Source organism: Aspergillus brunneoviolaceus (genome assembly GCF_003184695.1).
Source record: "Aspergillus brunneoviolaceus CBS 621.78 unplaced genomic scaffold BO95scaffold_46, whole genome shotgun sequence".
In the NCBI taxonomy this organism is placed as follows: Eukaryota; Fungi; Ascomycota; class Eurotiomycetes; order Eurotiales; family Aspergillaceae; genus Aspergillus; species Aspergillus brunneoviolaceus.
Genome location: NW_020290776.1, coordinates 1 through 22852, shown reverse-complemented (window position 1 = coordinate 22852; position 22852 = coordinate 1). Strand labels below are relative to the sequence as shown.

The following is a 22852-nucleotide window of genomic DNA, read 5'->3' as shown; positions in this document are numbered from 1 at the left end:
TCATCATTGCTGGTCATATGTACTGTACTCTGTACTGTACCTTGTAATAGAAAATGTGTGTGCGCCTGAAGCTTTCACTTCAATTCAATGCTTTTTCTGATTTGGCCACTTCCAGTGAGGGGCAATGAATCCACTTGGCGGTGTGTGTGGTACCCGACAAAGCATGCATCATCTGAGCTGATTGGCGTAATCGCCGGGCTGCAGGTTTACTACTCGGGTTTCAAAATATGTACAGAGCATGGAGTAGGTTAGTAGTTTTGGGTGTACCAACCCACAAATGATCATTAGAAGTTATTCCTCTGCTACTCATAGTACTCGTACCATGTACTATGAGCATGTACTCAGTATATCAGACGAAGGCTTCCAATCACGAGTTATTTCGGTGATACAGAAACCACGTGAATAGATTTATCGTAATTGGAATGTACAAGTATATAGTTATCTATTCGTATGACCAAAAGCATACTAAAGGATGCCCTCCCAGCTCGGGAATCTATGTATATTGTCTCACAGGCAATTGCGGAGCATGATTTGCCCCGGGACCAGGATTAAAGACGAGCTAAGGTCTAGATTATACATTCATGATATAACTATATGTATATGTTCTGGATACCGTTTAACTAGATACACGTAATGATTACATATACTTGATCCAAGAGGTATAATGCTAGATAGTTGACAAGTGAGATTATCGCTCATAATATTCGTATAGGCATTCGCTGGCGGCTGACTTCGTAATCACCGAGCATCATCGCAGCCTGTGCATGTTAGGTAGTTCAAGAAGTTTTAGGTGCTCGGTGCTCTGCAATCTTAGTTGGTAATTGATACAGTAAAGTTGCCAGTTTCAACAACAACTGCGGCCAACAAGCTGGAAGAGAACCTTCAAAATTTGGGTAATGTCTCTGCTTTCTTCATTTTCACAATCTCGTCAATTAGTTGGACATTAAGTAATGCCTGTCGGGCTGCCTCGTCCCCTGCGATAGCCTTGTTAGTACCCTGGCCGGAACCGAGATGCTTGTTGTGCCAGCCCCATCCGGTAAGATATACCCCAACATAGAAGAGCTGTGTTCCCTTCCCTTGCGGCGAGGGAGCGCGTTCATCAGCGTAACGAAGCTTGACGCCCTTTCCCATGATCTTCTTAGCAAGCGCTTCCTTGGCATGCAAAGTAGACCTTTGGTCGCCAAGTCGCTCAAGCATCGGCAACCACAGCTTTGTCAACCATTCTTCAGCTATACCATAGCCGTCGCTTGGACTAGATAATACAAGGCCCGCGACATATGCTTCGAAAATGTCCGCCTTTGTTTTTGTCCACCTTCTTGGTTGATCCGCGTAGTGCGACGGCACAGAGGCTTTGGTGTCAAATCCATATCTTGTTGCAAACTCGGCTAATGTATCATTTCTTACGAGTGTCTCACGGATCTGCGATATTCGACCAGATGATATATCCTGAAACTTGTCCCAAATAAGTCTCGTGGATATGACTTCGATGTACGCATCGCCAAGGACTTCAAGGCGATCGTATGTGGCGCCGATGTCATTCTTCATGCCTGGATGCGTGAAAACCGCGTTTCGAAGGGCGCTATCCGAGATCTGAGGCAGATCCGGGAGCTGGGAATTATGCTTGTTTGCTATGATCTGGGAATTCTGATCCTGTGAACTGTTGGATGAAGGAACATGGACTTCTTCGTGACATAGGGCAGCATCGAGCTCTGTCAGAAGCCTCATGATATTTGAAGCTGCCTGACGGTTCGTGATCATTGAAAGGCTGCGGTTGTCGATAGCGTCGCGAACCACAGCCTTCAGGTCAGAAAATGCTTTATCATGCTGCCCACGCAAGATGGGTGGATGTTGGGCGCGCTCTGGTGCATTGCGCTGCTATTGTCAGGATTCAAAACATACAAGTCCGGTACTTAGAGCTGCGGGTCACCTTTATCTTTTTATCACTATCAGTTGATGCTGGGGAAAAGACAGACTTCCTTTTCGAAGGCATGTTGGGGAATTTGTGTACAAGCCAAAGATTGTGACTGCATAGATCATTTCGGGTTTGGAAAAATACCCCGGTCACGTGGCGTGGCTTCAAAAGTAGATACGGGGTACAGTCTTAGGCGCAGTTTGTAACTCCATCTCAGTGGCTATTGCCCGATTGCCCAGAGATGGCCACCCAATACAGCCGAGTATTAGAGCTGGCAAAGGTACGATGATTCAGGGAAGATATGAATTGTGCCAAAGATATTTGCTTCTTTCCTACCCCTCATCATACTTGTTGTGGACTTCAACTCACCTCTCGGCAGGTCCAGTGCCGGATTTTCTCACTAAACTTCAATCCGGAGAGGCTACGCCTGGGAAACAAGGTCCTACGTCAAAGACTGCGCGGTCCGAGTCTTTCGGCATGGTATCCCAAGAAAACTGTCTCTTTCCGAGATTTGCAAGCCACATACAAGCCCCTGGGCTTGACAATGTTTGATGAAGGGGAAGATGATCGGGAAGAAGCCATCCAGATGTATGTTCCCTGACAATCCTCTGGAACCATTCTTACCGGTTTCAACAGTGCCAAGTTACGAGGGAAAGGTAGACCAAAGAAAAAGAGAACCGCCGCAGGTAAGTCTTACCAACTTGATGGCTGCAACATGCCAGAGACACGATCTCATTCAAAACCACAGAATCGCGGTCCGCCAAGAAGAAGAAATAGTCTACCACTAGCACATATCGCAGACTGCACGTCTAGATTATTGGAATTGAGACATCCTGTTTACTTCCTGCCGTGGAATAGGCATGGCATCGTTCCGAGCCCGGTTTATTGTAAATGATTGCATGTGTGCTTGATTACTGGACAAAACACTGAAAAGACCCAAATCACAAACATCGGGCCTCTGGGGGTCTATGTAGTCGACAATAGATGTTCAATGGGTCAATCACAGTCAATCACGCTTTCAATCACAAACTCCATACATTTGAAGTTTTGGCGCAGCGCAGAAAATTGCGGCTTGAGATCCCAGATCATATCTGGTCTTTGCAAGGGAACCAGTGTCTTGTAGTCCCCAAGAACATATGCATTAAGCGTACAATTAGAATCCCTAGCTAGACTACCTCTTATCCGAGAGTGAGAATGCCACGTGATTCGAATTGCGTTAGTGGCTGGAACACCTACGGACCACGCAACTTCCTCGCCGCCCTGCTCCTAGGCACGAGAACCTAGCCTGTTGACCTACCTACCAATACTACGCAATTCACACAAATTTTCTAGCTTATCGGTTGTATCCCTTAGCAGTCACTGCGAAGCCAAGAGAAGAACAACCGAGTGTTCTAATCATACTGACAGCCAGCTATGAAAGCCAGTAAAAATCAGCTGAGAAGAGCAAAGAAGAAAGCTCTGAAGTCTCAGGTACGTTTTCGATTCAAAGCCTAGCAACGACCTTGTCAATTGATTCGCGCTTTGTACAGGCTAATTTGACCGACATTATCCGCGGCACGCCTAATGGGCAATCCGCGGGCCATGACGACCCTTCGCTCCCTGGACCCGAAGTTATTTCGCAAAACTTCCCAAGTATCATAGCTTCGGAGGGAGATGATTCACTATGGCATTTATATAAGGATGTCATTGGCAAATTTGAAGACTCCGAGGATGGAAGACCGGAAACAAAGGAGCTTCCCAGACCTATTATTTATTTCGATGACGATAATGAAATCCCGGACGAAGAGGCGAAAGAGCCTATTTTGTCAAGACGAAAACGGAAGGAGTTGAACAAACTTTCTGTCGCCGAATTGAAGGCAATGGTTCGAAAGCCAGAGATCGTCGAATGGACAGACACATCAGCGCCCGATCCAAGGCTGCTTGTTCACCTCAAATCGCATCGAAACGTTGTGCCTGTACCAGCGCACTGGTCATTGAAGCGAGAATATTTATCCTCGAAACGAGGAGTCGAAAAGGCTCCGTTTGCATTGCCGAAGTTCATTCAGGAAACGGGGATATCTGAGATGCGTGATGCTGCTTTGGAGAAGCAAGAGCAGGCGACTTTAAAACAAAAGCAAAGAGAGAGGGTTCAGCCGAAGATGGGAAGGTTGGATATCGATTACCAGAAGCTCTATGAAGCATTTTTTCGGTTTCAAACAAAGCCAGAACTCACACGTTACGGGGAGGTTTACTACGAGGGCAAGGAATATGAGACTAATCTAAGACATCTTCGGCCTGGAGAGCTTAGTGCTGAGTTAAAAGAGGCTTTGAATATGCCCCCGGGTGCCCCACCTCCATGGTTGATCAATCAACAACGGTATGGTCCGCCTCCGTCCTATCCTGCTCTCAAAATACCAGGTCTGAACGCTCCCCCGCCTCCAGGCGCGATGTGGGGATATCACCCGGGTGGGTATGGAAAGCCTCCGGTCGATGAGCATAATAGGCCCCTCTACGGTGGTGACATCTTCGGTGTTTTACAGCCTCAGCAGGCTGTCCAGCAGGGTGAGCCTGTGGAGAAGGATCTTTGGGGCGAATTGCAGGCACCGGAGTTAAGTGACGATGAGAGCGATGACGATGAAGAAGACGCAGCTAGCAGTGTTGCGGATGGTGATGAGGATGTGGACACGGGAATGCAAACTCCTAGTGGTTTGGAGACGCCCAGTGGGTTGACATCCGCTGTTCCAACGGAGACAGGCGGCCCTGAAAGCATTGCTGGTGAGTTCGACGTGCGGAAGCATTATCGAGGAACTCAAACAGAGGAATCCGCAGCCCAGAGAAGCGCCTTCCAGATTATCCCAGAGAGGCAGGCTCATGTCCAGGGATTTTTTGGGGCAGATAGAGTCTATGATCTTCACAAGACTTCGGACAGCCTACCGGTTCTGGGATCTGATGACAGCACCAGAAAGCGGAAAAAGCCGGGTGATGTCGATGTTTCTTTTGACCCAGATGCTTTGCAGACGGGAGACGGAATGGGGCAGGCTGATATCAAGAAACTCTACGAGTCACAGAAGCATCGCGACATGGACCCAGGTTGGAATTTTCAGGAGGACTTGAGTGACATGATTGCTCATGAGAGTCGTAAAAGGCTGAGAAAAGAGGATGAGAAACGTAAGAGATAGAAGGTACATTCTAGTACTTAGTCAGGTCATAAGAGCAAGGTGACTGAAGCCGACTCCATCATTGTTCCACCATTGCGAGTTCTGCTGTTCTCGACCGGGTGCTCTTATCAGTTGCTGGAATTAGATGTTAAGCTGTCCTGAACTCTCTGTGTTTTTACTGTTAGGGGAATCAATTAAACCTTTTCCTAGACCATAGATGTGAGATACTATACTTTTTTGCTGAGCCTCGGCTGTGTAAGGGCCCAACCCAGCCCTTGCAATCTTCGCGGTTATCGCGAGGAGAAATCTATATAGCAGGCCTCAGATATTAACCATATAATAATTAAGCGAGCCGGCCGCAGTTTTTACAAAGATAGCAACTGTCTTATAGATAAAAAAAATTAAAAGAATTAAGAATAATATTCTAAAATAATATATTATTATTTAGATCTTATAAATATTATTTATTTATTATATTATTTTATTATTTTAGCTTTTATAATTTTACTACTTATATTTTAGAAAATAATTTATTAGATAATAAATAGATGTAATATATAAAATTAAATTAAAAATAGTATTTTCATATACTATAAAGCAGATTACTTATTTTATTATTTTTTTAATAAATACTAAAAGTTAATAAGGTTTTGTTTAATTTAGAAAATATTCTAGCAGAGGAAGTTATATCTGAAATTTTAATAAAAATATATTTTCTTATTTATATAAATATACGATTGATTTAGCAGTTTTGATTGTTTCTAAATAAATATTTTAAATAATTTTATTAGTTAATATCTAAATTAGTACTAAAAACCTTATCCAATATAAATTATTGATTCAATTAGTTTTTTATTACCAGTTGGCTAGATTCCGAAAATATTAATATATATTAATTTTTAATATAAAGGATATTAATTAATCTATAGTTTAAGCAGATTCTTTTTTATATTAATTTATTAGTTTATTATCTAGTATATTGTTATAGTTTGAAAATTATTAAAAAGTGTCTATTAATTAATTTTTTATATATATTTAAGCTAGTAGATTTTTTATTTAATAATTATTTATTCTAATTAATACCGCGATTAGTATAAACTTATATAACTATTTGATTATTAATAAGAATTATTATTAACTCAGACTTAAAAATAGCCAGAGTTTATAATAAAGAAATAATCTTTTTATAAACAGATATATTAAAATTTTGTAATAAAAATTAAAAGAAGTTTTATATTACTTAGCTTGATAAAATAGATTATAAAAAAATTAAATTGATTAATAAAATTTAATTTTTCTTATGAATTATTATTATAATATTGATCCTATTAGAATAGCCGCTGCCGTTGTTATATATAAAAAATAATATTAAATAAATATTATACAATACCTTCTGCTACAGCATCCTAGACTAACTATTAAGATAGTCTGCTTCTAGATAAATATCAATTTACCCGACTTTTAATCCGAATATTTGTATTATTATATTATCTGTTTATTTTTCTATATAATATATTTGTTGGGCTTCGAGGCCTTAAGAAACAATAATTCATAGATAGATAGTTGTTTTCTTTATTTTAGCTATCTCGATATGTATATAAGATTATTTTTCTAAAGCAGTAAGAAAGAGCAGTATCCAAGCCGAGAAAAAAGATTTAAAATATCGAAGGTAATATTTCCTCTACTTCGCAAGTAAAATACATATACTAAGTAGAAAACTAAAAAATAAAAATAAAATTCGATGTTACGAAAAAAATAAAAATAAAAAATAAAAAAAAAGAGTCTATTTACTAAATACTAAAAATTAAATTAATATATATTTACAAGCCGATATAATTAGAAATTACTGAATATTTGATAGTCTTTATAGAATAGATTTATCTAAAAGCTATTTTTTCAGTAGCTTTTTATAGAAATTAACAGTCTTTTATATAAAGAACTATTTTTTGATATTAAAAAGAATATTCTATCTATATATTAAGAATATAAGATTAATATTTTTTTTATACTAAGAAAATAAGCCTCTAGTATAGTTATATAGAATTTTTAGATTTTATTAGCAATCGAGTATAGAAAGTAATATTTATTTTTAAATAATTTTTTAAAAGCCGGAGTATTTTTTATATCTGATAGTATTATAAGATTAAAAATATTAATAAAATTTTTTTTTATTATTTTAACTATAGGCTTCTTTTATATTAAATATTAGTTAATAATCCAGTTATATAACTTCGAAATATTAATTTTATTATTTATAAAAAATATTAATATTATAAAAATATTATTTTTTTTATTAAATAACAGGCGTATAAATTTCTTATTAAAATTAGAATTATTATATTTTTTTAAGTTCTATTTTTTATCTTTTTATTTATATAAACTTTTTTATAAAGAATATTACAGAACTTTTTTATATTTTTAATATATTAAAAAAAGATTTTATCAGCAGGAATAATATAATTCTTTATTTTAATCTAATTTTAGACTTTATTTACTTAGTTATATAAAAAGATTTTATTAAATAGCTTTTTATAGCCGATCTGCTATTTACTATAATTTTAAATTAATATTTTATTTTTTAACTTCTTTAGTATATTATTAGATAGATTTAGTATTATATAGAGAGTATTAACTTTTTAATTAATAATTTACTATTATTAGAAACTTACTATATTATTAAAGTTTTTAATAGTTTATTTAGTTTTAGTAATCTAAAGCAGAATTAGTTCTAGGATTTTTTTCTTAATATTATATTTTATTTTAAATTCTAATAAAGTATTATAAGATTTAAGATTATTCTTCGGAATATTCTTACTATACTAGTTAATAATTTAATAAAAATTTAACTTAATTTATAACTAATAGAAAATATAAATAATTAAATTATTATAAATTATACTATATTTATAAATATATTATTTATTTTATATCTAACTAATTATAAACTTTAAGAGTTTTAGTTTGTTATAGATTAGAAATAAAAAAAAGATATAAAATATTAGAAAAGTAAATCGGCCGATATTATATAATTAATAAATTAAATAATTAATTTTTTTTATTAATCTTATAGTTTAGATAATTAGGAGAAATATCCGGAATAAAATTAGTATTTTAATAGTCTAATATATTTTTTTTATTTTTTCTTTTAATTATCTTGGTTTTTAAGATTATTAGATAGTTGTCGAAGTTAAAGCTAAAAAAATAAATATATTTTTTAAAACTTATAGTTTTAGTATATTTTAAAATTAAAAAACCGATGTGCTTCTTTAAAATTAAAAAATTAAAATCAGAGTTAAAATAAAAGTTGAAAATATATTTTCTTAATTTTAGTTTTTTATATTTAAAAATATAACTAGCTTTAGAATCTAAACTATTTTATAATAAGTAATTAAAGATAGAGCCGAAGTCTAATTAAAAATAAAATATTATTTTTAAATAAAGCTTAGAAAGATTATAAAAAAAAATTATTAAATTAGATTATTTCTATATCTAAGATAATATTAGTTTTTTTAATATTTTAATATTCTTAACGTCGATTAGAATTTAAAATAAGTTTCTTTTTATTAAAATAGACATATTTTATTATAAAAAAGAATTAGAAAAAGTAAGAATTAATATTTTTTTTAAATTAGATATTAAAGTCCCGTTTTATAGAAATTATTTAAATATTTTAAAAAAATACTTATTTAGTTTTTTTTTATTTTTTTTTTTTAAATTTTCTGCTCTGCTTAAAAAACTTATTTATATTTATAATAAACTTTTTTCTTAAATTTTCTGAGGTATTAGTCTGATATAAAGAATTCGGTAAAAAAAAAGAAAAAGATTTTTGGTTAATAAATTAGAAATAAGAAGATAATATAAAAAATTAATATAAAAAAAAAAGTATATTAAGAGAAAAAAAATAGTTGAATATTATATATTATATTAATAAAACAAAATAAATAAATTAGTAAAAATAAAATAAATAATTATTATTATTTTAAATAATCTTAACTATATTTTAGAATATAAGTTATATATATTAGTCTTTTCAGATTTAAACTACTAATTAGTTAAAAATACTATTAGTTATATTATTTAACTAATATTTTTATATTCTACAGGTTTTATTTTTTTTATTAGATATTATATTTATTTATATATTTGAGCTACTTTATTAAATATTTAAAATTATTATTTTAAAAATATTAATTAAATAAGATCTTAATTTTATACAAGTTTCTAATAATTAAATTAGATTTTAATTATTAGTAGTTAAAAAATTTCTTTCTTAAAATATTTTTCGACTTTTTATATAGTTTTAAATAAATAATATTAATAATTAAATAAATCTGCAAATCTAAAAACAGCTTAATAAAATATATTAATACTAACTTTTTTTTTAGAATCTTAAAAGATTCTGTAAATATATTATTAAGTTTTTTTTTAATACTATTAAAGTCTTATAATTTTAGTAAAAATAAAGCTTTACTAAGTTTTTTTTTTAAATATTATATTCTTATACTAGATGTTATATCAATACTTTATATTTATTTATATTATTTAAAATATTTTAATTACTATTATATATACCAAAAAATTTTATAGTTAATTAGTCGACTGTATTATTATACTAAGATTTAATATTATTAATAATTCTATATTATATATTAATATATATAGTAAAAACTGAATAAATATATTTTTATAGAAATTAAGTATTACTTACAGTTATAAAAATATCTTAAACTAATTAGCTGTATTTATTAAAAAGATAATTATATAATATAAAAAGATTTCGACTATTTAGTTAGTTTTTTTATTTTATTTATTGATTTAAGCGTAGCTGATAATAATAAACTATTACTTAATATTAAGTAGCTTAAATAAAGCTATTTATAAATTAAATAAAAATTCTAAATTTTAATTGCTGATAAGAATTTTAAAAATCTTTTAGTTTTTAAAAATAAGTCTTTTAAGAAATAGATTTATTTATTATATTATATTTTAGTTATATCAGTCTAGTATAATCATAATATATTTTATATATTTATAAATAACTATTAAAATAATATTATAATCTTATTTATTTTTAGTATCGGGAAGTATAATTATAATATTAATAGTTAAAATATAAAAAAATATTAATAATAAAAGAATAGATTATAATTATTTATATAGTTAGTATTAGAAAACTTTCTTTTTTTAATATTTATAACAGTATATAATATACTATTTTATTTAATATCTATATTATAGAAATATTAGTTTTTTTAGATTTTTAATAATTTAATTTTTTTCTAGATATTTAAGGGTATTATGTATATTCTTAAAAGTTTTTTTTAAATATAAATCCTAGTATATATAAAAAGTATTAGATATTAAAAAATAAACTATTTTTTATATAAAAAAATAAGATAATTCTTACTTGGGCTTTATTATTCTTTTTAATCTAATTTATAATTTTTAACTATTTAAGATTCTCCGGATAGTTTTTATATATTTAATTTTTAAAATCTTTTATAAAATAAACTAATAATATTACAGATTTATTCTAAAGTATATCTAAATAAAAATTATTATTATTTATAATTCTAATAGTAAGAAACAGTAGTTTTAAAAATATATTAAAAATAATATATAATCTTTTAGATTTATAAATTACAAGTAAATAAAAAGATTAAAAATATTATACTATATAAATAAATCTTAGATTTAGTTAAGTTATTAATATTAATATTAGAAAGACTTACTCTAAGAATAGTTTAATTACTTAATAATCGGTATATACTATTATTTTTTAAATAATCTAAATAAAATATCTATACTTATAGATTATTTAAAATAAATCTAATATTTTAAGTTTTATAGGCTAGTAGTTATATTTTATATTATTAAGCTTTTAATTTAGAAGAAAAATTAATTAAATAAAGTCTATAAATAGAACGATAGTTAGAGTCTATTTTATATTATATTTTAAACTTAATTTATTATCTAAAAAAATATAAAAAAATATTATTTTTATTTTTTTTTAATATATTAATATTAATACAGAATATCTATATTTTATTTAAATATATAAGTACTAGTTTCTTGCAGAAAAAATTTTTTATTATATAAAAAAACTAAAGTTTTATATTTATTAGTTTTATTAGTAAGACTTTTACTGTATAATTTTTTTATATAATTTTATTAAGACTATTAGAAATTATTTTTATAAGTAAGATCTTGCGTTGTTAAAAAAAACAAATTATTTTTATATAAAAAAATATATAGTTTTTTAACTAATTTATTAAACTAATAAAATAATTCAACTTAATTAGAATCTTCGAAAATTTAAGTTTTAAAATTACTATTATTTTTACTTTAGTAGTTATTATATTAAAAATATTTATATTTTATCTAAAAATTTTAATAAATAAAAACCTAAAAAAAAATTTATCGGATAATAAAATAATTCTTATTTTCTAATATTTTTTAAAAAAGTATTTAAGATACTGAAGATAATTCTTAAATATTTTTAAAAATATAATAAAATTATTTATATAAATATATAGAAATTTTTTTATTTTTTAAAATAGATCTTTTACTTAGCGTTGGACATGCGGTATTAAATTAAAATAATTTATAAAATATATTTTAAGAAATTCTTATTTATAATAAAATATAATATTTATAAATTACTAACTTTCCGGATAAACCGGCTATTAGTAAAATATTTTAATTATATTAAATACTAAAAAATATACTATACTAATAAATATTATTATAATTTCTATTTAGATTAATATTAAATATATATTTAGAATTACTAATATATTTAGTACCCGAATATTAATTACTAAATATAGTTTTAATAATTTTTATTTTATATTATTAATAATTATTTTTATAATAATAAAGACTAGAATACCGAAAAAAATAAAGTTTTTTAATTTATTTATATAATTAGTTTTTAACAGCTTGTCGAAAATATTATTAATAGCTTTTTAATATATAAAACTAAGTTTATATATCTTTATTATTTTACTAATTTTATTTTTTTATTTTTTATATAAGAAGATGCGAAGCTACTGGTTTATTAGAATTTTAATAATATTATTATTTATTTATATTTTAGAAAATTTGGTTATTATTTTTATAAGAACTTTTTACTATTTTAGTATATTATAAACTATAATATTAGTTTTTGAAGTTTTTATTATTATAAAATTAATATTAAATTTTAACTTGTCTTATATTTGAAGTATTATTAATATAAGATTTTTAAGTAAGTTCTAAAACTTAAAAGTTATATAATAAACTGCTGTAATATTAAATTCTAAGATATTTTTAAGCTTTATATAATAATTAATAATAATTAGTTATAGTAATAGGTTTAAAATTATAATAAAAATAAAGTTTATATTAACTATATAAACAAAAAAATTTATATTAATATATTATTTAAATTTAAAAATATAGTCTTTATTGGCTGTAAGATTAAATAGATAAACTAAAAATATTATTTTATTATATATAAAAATAGCTATCTTCTTCTTAATAAATACCGGTCGGTTTTAACGGTGATTTAGTTTTAGTATAATTATAAGTAGAAGAATTATATTATAATAATATACTATTTTAACAAGCCGGTTTTTAAAATTAATTTTAAATCTATATAATCAGAGAGTATTATAACTAATAAAAAGATAGACTTTTAAGTTCTAGATTAAATATATATTTATATATATTTATATATATTAATTTATTATTAATCTTTATAGAAAAAAAAATAAATAATATTATATATTTTGTATTATTAAATTTTTATTTAATTCTATAAATATAAACTAAATATATTATATTTAATATTAGAATATCTAGAAAATTAGTTGCAAGCCAGACTTTATTAACTATTAATATAATATATTTAGTATTAAAATATATAATATTTATATTTTTATTAATATAAATTTTAACTATTATATATTTCTACTTTTTAAAAAATTCTTTTAATTTAGAAGACACGAAAAACTTATTTATATTAATTATTAGAATATTTAGATTTATATAAAAAGTATATAGTTTATAATTTATAATATATATATAAAGTATATTATTAAACGTAAATAATATATAATGATCTGAGTATTATAAATAAAAAATATCTTAATATTTATAATAATCCAAAGTATTCTAATTTTTATAATTATTATCCGAGTAATAAATATTATTATTATTATTATAATATTTATTATTATAATTATTATTATAATATTTTTGAATACTATAGAATTAGTTATATATTTTATTAATCTGACTACGCCGGGAATATTTATTATAAAAACTATTATTATTATTACTGTTAATATTATTATAATATATTTTTTTAAAATTTATTATAATTATAGTTATTTTAATAATTATAATTATAACTACAGTAGTACTTATATTTTTAATTATTATAATAATTCTTATAATTTTTTTTATAATTATAGTTTCTTCTGTAATTTCAGTAGTTATTTTAATTATTATAATAATTATTATATTTATTTTTATATTTATTATATTAATTATTTTAATAATTATTTAGTCTATAAAAGTCTATTCAGTCTTTATAATATTAGTTTTTATTCTAATTATTTAGACTATAATCGAATCGATTAAATTAACAGTTATATTAATTATATTTTTAGAAAAAGTAAATATTATTATAGATATAATTTTAAATTTTATTTTTTATATTTAAGTTTTATTTATTTCTTTAGATTATATAATATAAGTTTATTTTATTATTAAATTTCTTAAGTATAGTTTTATATTTGAATTTTTTAATATACTTTTAGAGCTCGGAATCAATATATTTTTATATTTAAATAACTATATTATATTAGTTAAGTATACCGTAAGTTTATGCTAGTCCTGATATTTTAGTAATATATATAATTAAAAATCTGTTATAATAAATATTTTAAACAGTATAATAATAATTATTAAATTATTTTTAAAATTAATTATTTAAAATTTTTTATCAGACTTTAATTACTATAATCCAGTAGTTAATATTTCTAAAGTTAATAAATCCAATTTATTATATTTTATTAATTTATTATATCTACTAAGTATTTATATTATTTTTAAAAAAAATATCTATATTTTAGTTTATAGTAATTATATCTTATAAATATAAGACGACTTTTAAATATATATAAAAAGCTTAGACAGTTTAATAATATATTTTTTTATTATATTTAACTAAATCTTTATGTTTCTAATTAAAAGGTATATTAAGATAGAAATATTTAATATTTAAAGCTTATTATTATATATTATTTAATACTTAAAATTTATTTTAATATTAAGAAACTGTCTTATTATCTAAAGAAGATAATAAAAATAGTAGAAAAAAAATAAAAGATTACTATTATAAAATCTGTTTTTTTTATATTATTTTTATTTTTTATATTTTATATATTTTTATTTATAAGTATTAAGTACAGTTATTATTATTTAAATAAATAATTATATAAACTTTGTTTTTTAGGCATCTGTTATTGCTTTATTTATAATTTAAATAAATTAATTAATATACAGACTAACTATTTAAGTTAAACTATATATATATAAATTATTAACTTGAATAAAGTTATTTTTATATTTTTATATTTAATATAAGACTAGTACTAGTATAGTAAATATAATCTTAGCAGCTAGATAATAAATAAATAAGTTTATAAATAAATTAATTAAAACTTCTATTAAAAGTAGTATAGAAAAGTCGATTTTATTTATTTTATATAGTATATATACTGGCTGTATTAATATTAATAAATCAATAAATAAATCTAGTATAAGTTTTAGCAGTAAAAAAAATAAATAAATTATTAGAAATAATTTAGAAGTTAACTCCGGTAAAACCGGTATTAATAAAAGTTTAGATATTATTTTAACTAATATCGATGCTTTAACTAAAGTAATAGTTAAAGTTTTTAAAACTGTTATTAATATTATCGGTAAAATAAAAATAAAAAAAATATTAATATAAGAAATTATATTTATTTCTGCTTCTTCGAATGTTGTCAGTAAAGCAGAAAATATTTATAAAAATATAAAAATTAGTAAGTATATAGAAAAAAAAGATATAATAATATGTTTAAATTACTAAATTACTATTTTAAAAAACCTTTTATTTATTTATTTAATAAAATAATTATATTTATTTTTAATAATCTAATTTCAGCTACTTCCTCGGCTACTTTAAGTTTTTGAAATATTTATAGATTATAGTAATATTTAGAAGATAATTATTTGCGCTATAGTAAGAATTTCTATAAAAATATTTATAATATTTTTATATTCTATTTCAATAAAGTAAAGTAGTTAATAGATAATCTAAATAATATTATTTAAATATATTAATATATGTGCCGTTCAGAAGTACTTATATATAATTGATTATATAAAAATAGAATTAAGAATTACAGTTAGTTGTGTGATTTATAATAGTTCGGCTTAGTAAAAAAAAAAAAATATTTAGTAGTAATATTAAAGGAACGTCTCCGGCAATACAAAAAGCGGTTGGAAGCAAGTAATAAGATATATAAAAAATTAATAAATAAAATAATCAAAGAATTAATAAGTGAGAGTATAATAAGTAGAAGATTAGAAAAAAATATATTGGTAGCGGTGTAAATATTTTATTAATAAAGTATTTATTCAGATAAATAAACTAATATAGGATACTTTTTTAGTAATTTAATCGAGTAAGCAATTTTTAGATAGACTAAGAATTATAGCAGAATATACTACTAATATTAGGTTTTAAAACCTCGAGAAATAATAATTTATAAATAAATAATTATTTTCTTTATTTTAGCTATCTTAATATATATATAAGATTGCCTTTCTAAAGTAGTAAGAGAGGGCAGTACTCAAGCTGAGAAGAAAGACTTAAGATGTCGAAGGCAACAATATTATTCTACAAAATTCTATATAAATAAGAGTTTTTAAAAATTAGTTTTAAAAGAAGACTGTTCTTAATTATTTTTGTTCTTCTTATTTTAACTATGTTATTTATTCTGTCTAACCAGTATATCTACTATATTAAATAGTTTCTAATAATTTCTAAATTTTTATATTTTTAAATATCTGTGAATAAACCGTCAATAACGAAGAGTGAAAGTATAGAAGTTGTTTATCCAATAAAGGGCCTCGGAGGCCGAAGAACTAAGTACGTCGCCTATAGTAAACTATAGATATTAATACTATAAATAGTAATATAAGAAGGCACAGAAACCTTAATATATTAAATACAAAAAACAGCCGTTACAGTTGCTTTTGCCGAAAGAACATATTATTCTTAATATTATATATAAAGACAGAAATATATTAAGCTATTAGATATGTTGAAAGACATAAATATCAAATATAAATAAGTATATAAAAATAGTTAAAAATGAAAAATATAATATAATTAATTAATCTCTTTTTTATATATATAAACAAGTTCGGGTAAGTTAAGATTATATTTATAGATTTATTAATTGAACTCCGGATTATATCCAAGCTGGTAAACTAAATGTTTAATATATATAGAATCTTATCTATACTCATATATATATTTATTAAAAATATTTGATTATTCTATTAGTTTTCGGTTTTATCGACTATAGGCGGTTCATATAATCGGTAGTTAAATATATTAATATTATAAAAACAGACTCTAGCTGTAAGATAAAAATAATAAAATATATTCTATATAAATTAAATAGTTTAAACAGTATATATAATATTTAATATATTTAATAATATTAAAAAAAACTAGAGAACTAATATTTTAATTTATATAAAATATTTTTAACTATAGATATATTATATTTTTTATATAATATTTAAATATACTTTATTATTTGTATTAAAATATATAAATTTATATCTAGTATTAAACTTTTAATTTATATAAGTTATAATTTTTTTAATAGTATTTTTAGTCTTTTAATAGACAGATATAAAGTCTTAGTATATTAATATAAGTAATTTTAATAAATTAAGCAGCTGGTTTAACTTTATATTATATATAATTTTATATAATATATACTCTGTTAAGAATAAAAAGATTTATTAGAAATATAATAAGATTTAGTAATTATAAAATATAGAAAAGTTTTCTAATGATAATATATTATAATATAATTTCTAGTAATTAAATTATATACTCTAAACTACTGTTTGTCTAAAAATAATAAATAATACTAAATAGCTATTAATATTTTAAATTTTTAAAAAAATCTTAGAATATATTGATAATAAAGTATTAGTTTTTGTTAAAAATCTACATATAAATTATATTCTAGTTGAAAGATTATAAATATATTAAATTTTCTTTATTTAGGTATCTTTTAGTCGGCTTTATTTATGATATATTTTATTTTTTAATAAATTTATCTACTGAAATAAGCAACTTATTATATTCGTTATATAAAAAACTAATAATAAAATTAAAAATAATAATATAAAATAGTATAAAAAATCAAATAATAATTAAAGTAATAATATATATAATTATATAAAAAAATATTAATGATAATAAATCATTAATTTTTCTTAAAAGATTAAGATGTCTTTCTAAATTTTAATAATATTAATTGTTATATACTATATAAAAAATATTTTAGATAAAACTATATAATAGATATAGCTAGAATTTTTTAGTTAGTATAATATCTTTATTTTTGTTATTTTAATATACACTATATTTAAATATATATAAAAATTATTATATATAATATAAAAAAACAGCAGAATTTGCAGCTTTAATATTATTATACAATATATTTAAGATTTTAAAGGTATAAAAATCTAATATATATAATTTGATTTAATATAGTCTTTAAACTGCTCGAATAAACATAGAAATATAATAAATAAATATTTAAACATATAAATAATAATTATTTTAATAGAATTAAATGTCTTAGTACTTATGTTTTTAATATTAAAAATAGATATATTTTCTGTATAATTATTAAAATTAAAATTATACTGTAAGAGTTTTTTTCTAAAAAGAAATAAGATAAAATATTTACTATAATATTTATAACATCTAGTTTGTAGTAAATATACATACTAAATTATTATATATATTATTTTATATCATATATAATATAAATTTAACTTTTTAACAATAATAATAGTATATAAAAATATACTATAATAAATATATAGTTGGTAAAAATAATTGAAAAATCAAATATATTTACTAACTTAATTATATAATATAACTTATAAATTGTTAGAAACTTCTTAAAATAGTAGATATACTTGTTACATAAGATAAATAAAATAATTAAAAACAGTTTTCTATTAATTTTAAAACTAATTTTTAAAAAATATTCTTCTCTGAAGGATTTTAGAATAATATATTATATAAAAAAAAGAGATAAGTAATATAATAATAAAAATATTCGGATTAAAACTTAATAAATTTAAATTAATTTAGAAATAAATTATTATAATAATAAATATAAACTATTATAATAATAAATATTATATAATAATCATATTTTTTCATTAAGCTGGACTATTTAATATAATAATATAATTATAAATAATTTTATTTTTTTTAATTAAAGATTTTTATTAATAATATTTTTAAATAGTAAAGTTCGGTACTATAATAATAAAAGAATTATCTAATAGATTATATATTATATAAATAAAAGATTTTAGAATAATAAATAAAGTATATATTTTATTATCAATCTAAATAAAATCTCATATATAATATATATATAAATAAAATAATAAATATATTTTTATTTATTTCTATATTAATAATTTATTAAGTTTTTTTATTTATATTTCTTTTATTATTTCTATTCTAATTTTTTTATTTATTTAATATTTATTTATTAATTTATTTTTTTAAAACTATTTTTTTATTATTTTTTAATGTAATATTAATAACTACTTGCTATTATTTAACTAATATATTTATTATATTTAAGATTTTTTTATTTATATTATTTAAAAATTAATAAAAAAAATTAATATTATTAATATAAAAAACTTTATATCTGACTATATTTTTAATATTATAATATTTAAAATATATCAATAATATTTTAATAAAAATTAAATTTATTATTAGATATATTTTAATAGTTTTTTAATAGTTTTTTAATAGATTTATTAAACTAATAAAAACTAGATTTTAATTAATATATTAAAAAATATTATTAAGTTCTTATAAATTCTCAACTAGTTTCAAAATTCTTTTATTAACTATACTATCCCTAACTAGAATTTAGATTAGAATTAATTATTTTTTATTTTGGATTAATTATTTAATTTTAATTTTAGTTATTAGTTTTAAAGTAGTTGAGCTAGTTTATTACTATAAATATAAATTAACTAATATTAATAAATCTAAAATTATTATTAGTTTTTTTATTAACTTTTAATTAACTTATAAACTAATTTATTAATTTAATTTATTTCTTTATTATTTTTTTATTATTAGCTGTTATTTTATTATAAATAATCTAATTATATTTTATTTAATATTTAAAAATATAAGATTTTTTTAATAAATTAAAATTAAGTAAATATTTTTTAAGAAAGTCTATTATAAGATATATATTATATATAATAATAAGATTTTTTTCTAGAATTTTTATATTGAAAAAATAAAATAATTTTAATTTTTTATTATTTATTTTCTATAAAAATAGTACTAATTAGCTGGATTAATCCAGTAATATTTAATAAAAATCCAGCTTATTTATAAAGATTTTTTATTTTAATTATATATTTTAATATTAAATTTTAAATATATATAATATAGCAATTTAGTATAGATTTATTTTTTTTTAATTTAAAAATAAGATATTTTTATTATTATATTTTTTTTATTTTTTATAGTTTTAAATAATTTGCTAGATATTATTTATAGATTCTTTCAGAATTATTATATAATACCTACTGCTACAGCAGCCTATATCTATTACTATAGCAGCCTGCTTCGGAGTCGATATAGATTTATTAGATTTTTAATTTAGATATTTATATTATTATATTACTTATCTCTTTTTTTTATATAATATATTATTCTGAGATTCTTTAGAGAAAAAAATATCTTAAAAATTAATTTTAAAATTAATAAAAAATTATTTTTAATTATTTTACTTATTTTATCTAACTAGTATATTTACTATATTAAATAGTTACTAATAATTTCTAATTCTTTTTACTTTTAGTTATCTTAAAAAAAGTAATATATTATTTAACAAATTCTTATTAGAATTATTTTAAGATATTTTATCTGCTTTTAAATTATATTATCTAATTTAGATAGATATTTAAGAAGTATAAGCTATTATTTACTAATTAAAATAATTAAAATAATTAAAAAAATAGATTTAAATATTATAAACAAAATATAAAAATATTAAATTTTTAATAAAATTATAATAATATTATACTAGTTTAACTTTATCTTTTAAATATAAAAACAAAATTAAACTTAAAAAAATCTTTATTTTTATTTTTTAGTTTATTTTATAATAGAAAACAGAATAGATTTATAATTTATAATATATTTTTAAAAAAACTTCTCGGAAGTATTATATAAGAAATTAAAAAATTTTAATTATAATTAATTATTTAAATTCTATTTATTAGCAGAAATAGTATTAATATATTAATAAAAAATTTCCGAAAAACTGCTAAAATACTAAGAAATTATAAAATTATTTTATTTAATAGACTTTTTTTCTTATTTAAAATATAGTTATTTTATAGTCTGATATTATAAAATAGCTTAAATAAACTTATTAATAAACTAATTAAAATTTAAAAAAGTTTTATTTTTATTTAAATATTTTAGAGTATTACTTTAAATCTAAATAAAATAATAAATGTATATTAATCTTTTTCTTAAAACTAGTACTAAAATTTAGTTAATATATCTATAAATATATATTAAAACTACCAGACTTTTAAGAGAAAATAATATTTATTATTATCTATTATTAAAATATATTAGATTAAAAGAAGAAATAAGATTTAAAAAAATAAAAATACTATTTAAATAAGACTTTTAGAGAATCCGGATTTTTATAATCTAATAATAAGTTTTTTCTATTAAAATCCTCTTAAAATAGAAGAAATTAGAAAAAAAAACTTATTATTATTATAAATATAATAATAAATACTATTTAGCTAACTAATATTCTTATAAAAATAAAATTAAAATTAGACCAGAACTAATTAAAAAAAATAATAATTAAAAAAATCTTTATATTTTTAATAAACTGGTTTAAAATAAAAACTACTACTTATTTTAATATATTTATTTATTTTAAAAATATACTTAAAATCTATACAGACTTAGATTTATATATAAAAATTAATTTTATTAGCTATTAATTTATTTAATAATTATATTTAAATATAGTTTATTTTATAGCTTTATTAGTTGCTATAATTAATTATTATATTATAAATATTTATAATATATAAAAAATCTTATTATTACTACTAATTTAAAAAAAAATATATAATTATTTATAAAATATTATATAATTATTAATTATAATTTAGATTTTTTTAGAAGTTTTATTCTACTTTTAATAATTATTTTAAAAAATTTATATATTTATTTATTTATATAAAATTAACAGTAGTAATATAAAACTTAAATATTAAAAATTTTATTTTTTTATAAATTTATAAAAGCTTACCAAAATTTTATTTATATTTATATTATAATTAAATTTCTAAAGAATATCTAGCTACTAAAAAATAAAGTCTTTTTAAATAATTTATAAATTAGATCTAATAAGATTATATTATCTTTTAAATTTTTAAATTTTATAAATATATTTTTTTTAATTATTTTTAATAATTTTCTTTTTATAAACTCTCGGACTATACTGTTAATTTAAAAAATAATAAAAATCTATTATATAGATCTATTTATTTTTTATTTTAAGTTAAGCTTTAATCTTTTTATTATTATATTAATAGAAATATTTAATTAAAATAAATTTAATCTTCTAAAAGTTCTACAAAAGCTTTTATTTTTTTTATATTAGAAAAAATAAAAATCTCTGATTATATATAAATTATAAAAAACTTAATAAGATTTTAGTTAAAAATTACTATTTTTTATTTTTAATTTTATAAATTCTAGACAGAATTATAGAAGCTAAATATTTTTTAAAACTAGATATTTAAAATATATATTACTAAATTTATATTAAATAATAAGATAAATAAAAAACAGTTATTTAAACCTATTATAAATATTATAAATATTTAATCATATTTTTTAAATTAATTAATACTTTAGTTATATTTTAAAACTATATCTATTTAGCTTTTTATAATATATTAGATGTTTTTTATATTATTTATTTAAATAATATTTTTATTTTTTTAAAAAACCGCTCTTTTTATACTCTTTATTTATATTAAGTATTAGAATATTTATAAAAAATAGATCTTTATATTAAGTTATTAAAATATACTTTTTACTAAAATTATATTAAATCTCTAGAATATATTATATTTTTATATAATATATTAATAGATTTCTGATAAATATTTAATATTTTTATATAGTTGATACTAATTATATATTATAAGATTTAAATATTCTTAGAATTTTATAATTTTTATTAATATTTTATTAAAAATTATTTTTTAATTATATTACTATTAACCTCTTTTTTAAGAGATATCCAGAATAGAAAGAAGCCTAAAAAAATAATTTTAATTAATAAAAAAATAATAATATTCCGACAGCTTTTTTATAGTTTTAAGATTATATTTTTATTAA

At 21.2% G+C, this 22852-nt stretch overlaps 3 protein-coding genes across 3 annotated transcripts; 2 read left to right on the top strand and 1 right to left on the bottom strand.

Annotated features, from left to right (window-relative positions):
• Positions 1–605: 605 nt before the first annotated feature.
• BO95DRAFT_444294 (ribonuclease III) lies at positions 606–2005 on the bottom strand. Its single transcript, XM_025586851.1, has 2 exons — positions 1928–2005; positions 606–1872 (listed from the first exon to the last, which is right to left on the bottom strand). Exons 1-2 carry the CDS (start codon positions 1988–1990, stop codon positions 883–885), a joined length of 1053 nt encoding a protein of 350 aa, XP_025440719.1. The 5' UTR covers positions 1991–2005; the 3' UTR covers positions 606–882.
• Positions 2006–2139: 134 nt separating this feature from the next.
• On the top strand, positions 2140–3084 carry BO95DRAFT_416735 (mitochondrial 37S ribosomal protein mS33). The gene is made up of 4 exons (XM_025584394.1): positions 2140–2192; positions 2292–2500; positions 2549–2598; positions 2661–3084. The coding sequence occupies exons 1-4, from the start codon at positions 2154–2156 to the stop codon at positions 2687–2689; spliced, it is 327 nt and encodes a 108-aa protein (XP_025440718.1). The 5' UTR covers positions 2140–2153; the 3' UTR covers positions 2690–3084.
• An 89-nt stretch (positions 3085–3173) lies between these two features.
• On the top strand, positions 3174–14212 carry BO95DRAFT_515654 (U2 snRNP complex subunit CUS1; the record flags this gene model as incomplete). Its single annotated transcript, XM_025591766.1, has 3 exons — positions 3174–3382; positions 3442–5059; positions 14202–14212. The coding sequence occupies exons 1-3, from the start codon at positions 3326–3328 to the stop codon at positions 14210–14212; spliced, it is 1686 nt and encodes a 561-aa protein (XP_025440717.1). The 5' UTR covers positions 3174–3325.
• Positions 14213–22852: the final 8640 nt, after the last annotated feature.

Coding starts and splice junctions, on each gene's coding strand:
- BO95DRAFT_444294 (XM_025586851.1), bottom strand. CDS start 1,990: ATGCCTTCGAAAAGGAAGTCTGTCTTTTCCCCAGCATCAACTGATAGT. Junction 1,873..1,927: donor ATAGTGATAAAAAGATAAAG/GTGACCCGCAGC, acceptor TGACAATAGCAG/CGCAATGCACCAGAGCGCGC.
- BO95DRAFT_416735 (XM_025584394.1), top strand. CDS start 2,154: ATGGCCACCCAATACAGCCGAGTATTAGAGCTGGCAAAG. Junction 2,193..2,291: donor GAGTATTAGAGCTGGCAAAG/GTACGATGATTC, acceptor ACCTCTCGGCAG/GTCCAGTGCCGGATTTTCTC. Junction 2,501..2,548: donor CGGGAAGAAGCCATCCAGAT/GTATGTTCCCTG, acceptor CGGTTTCAACAG/TGCCAAGTTACGAGGGAAAG.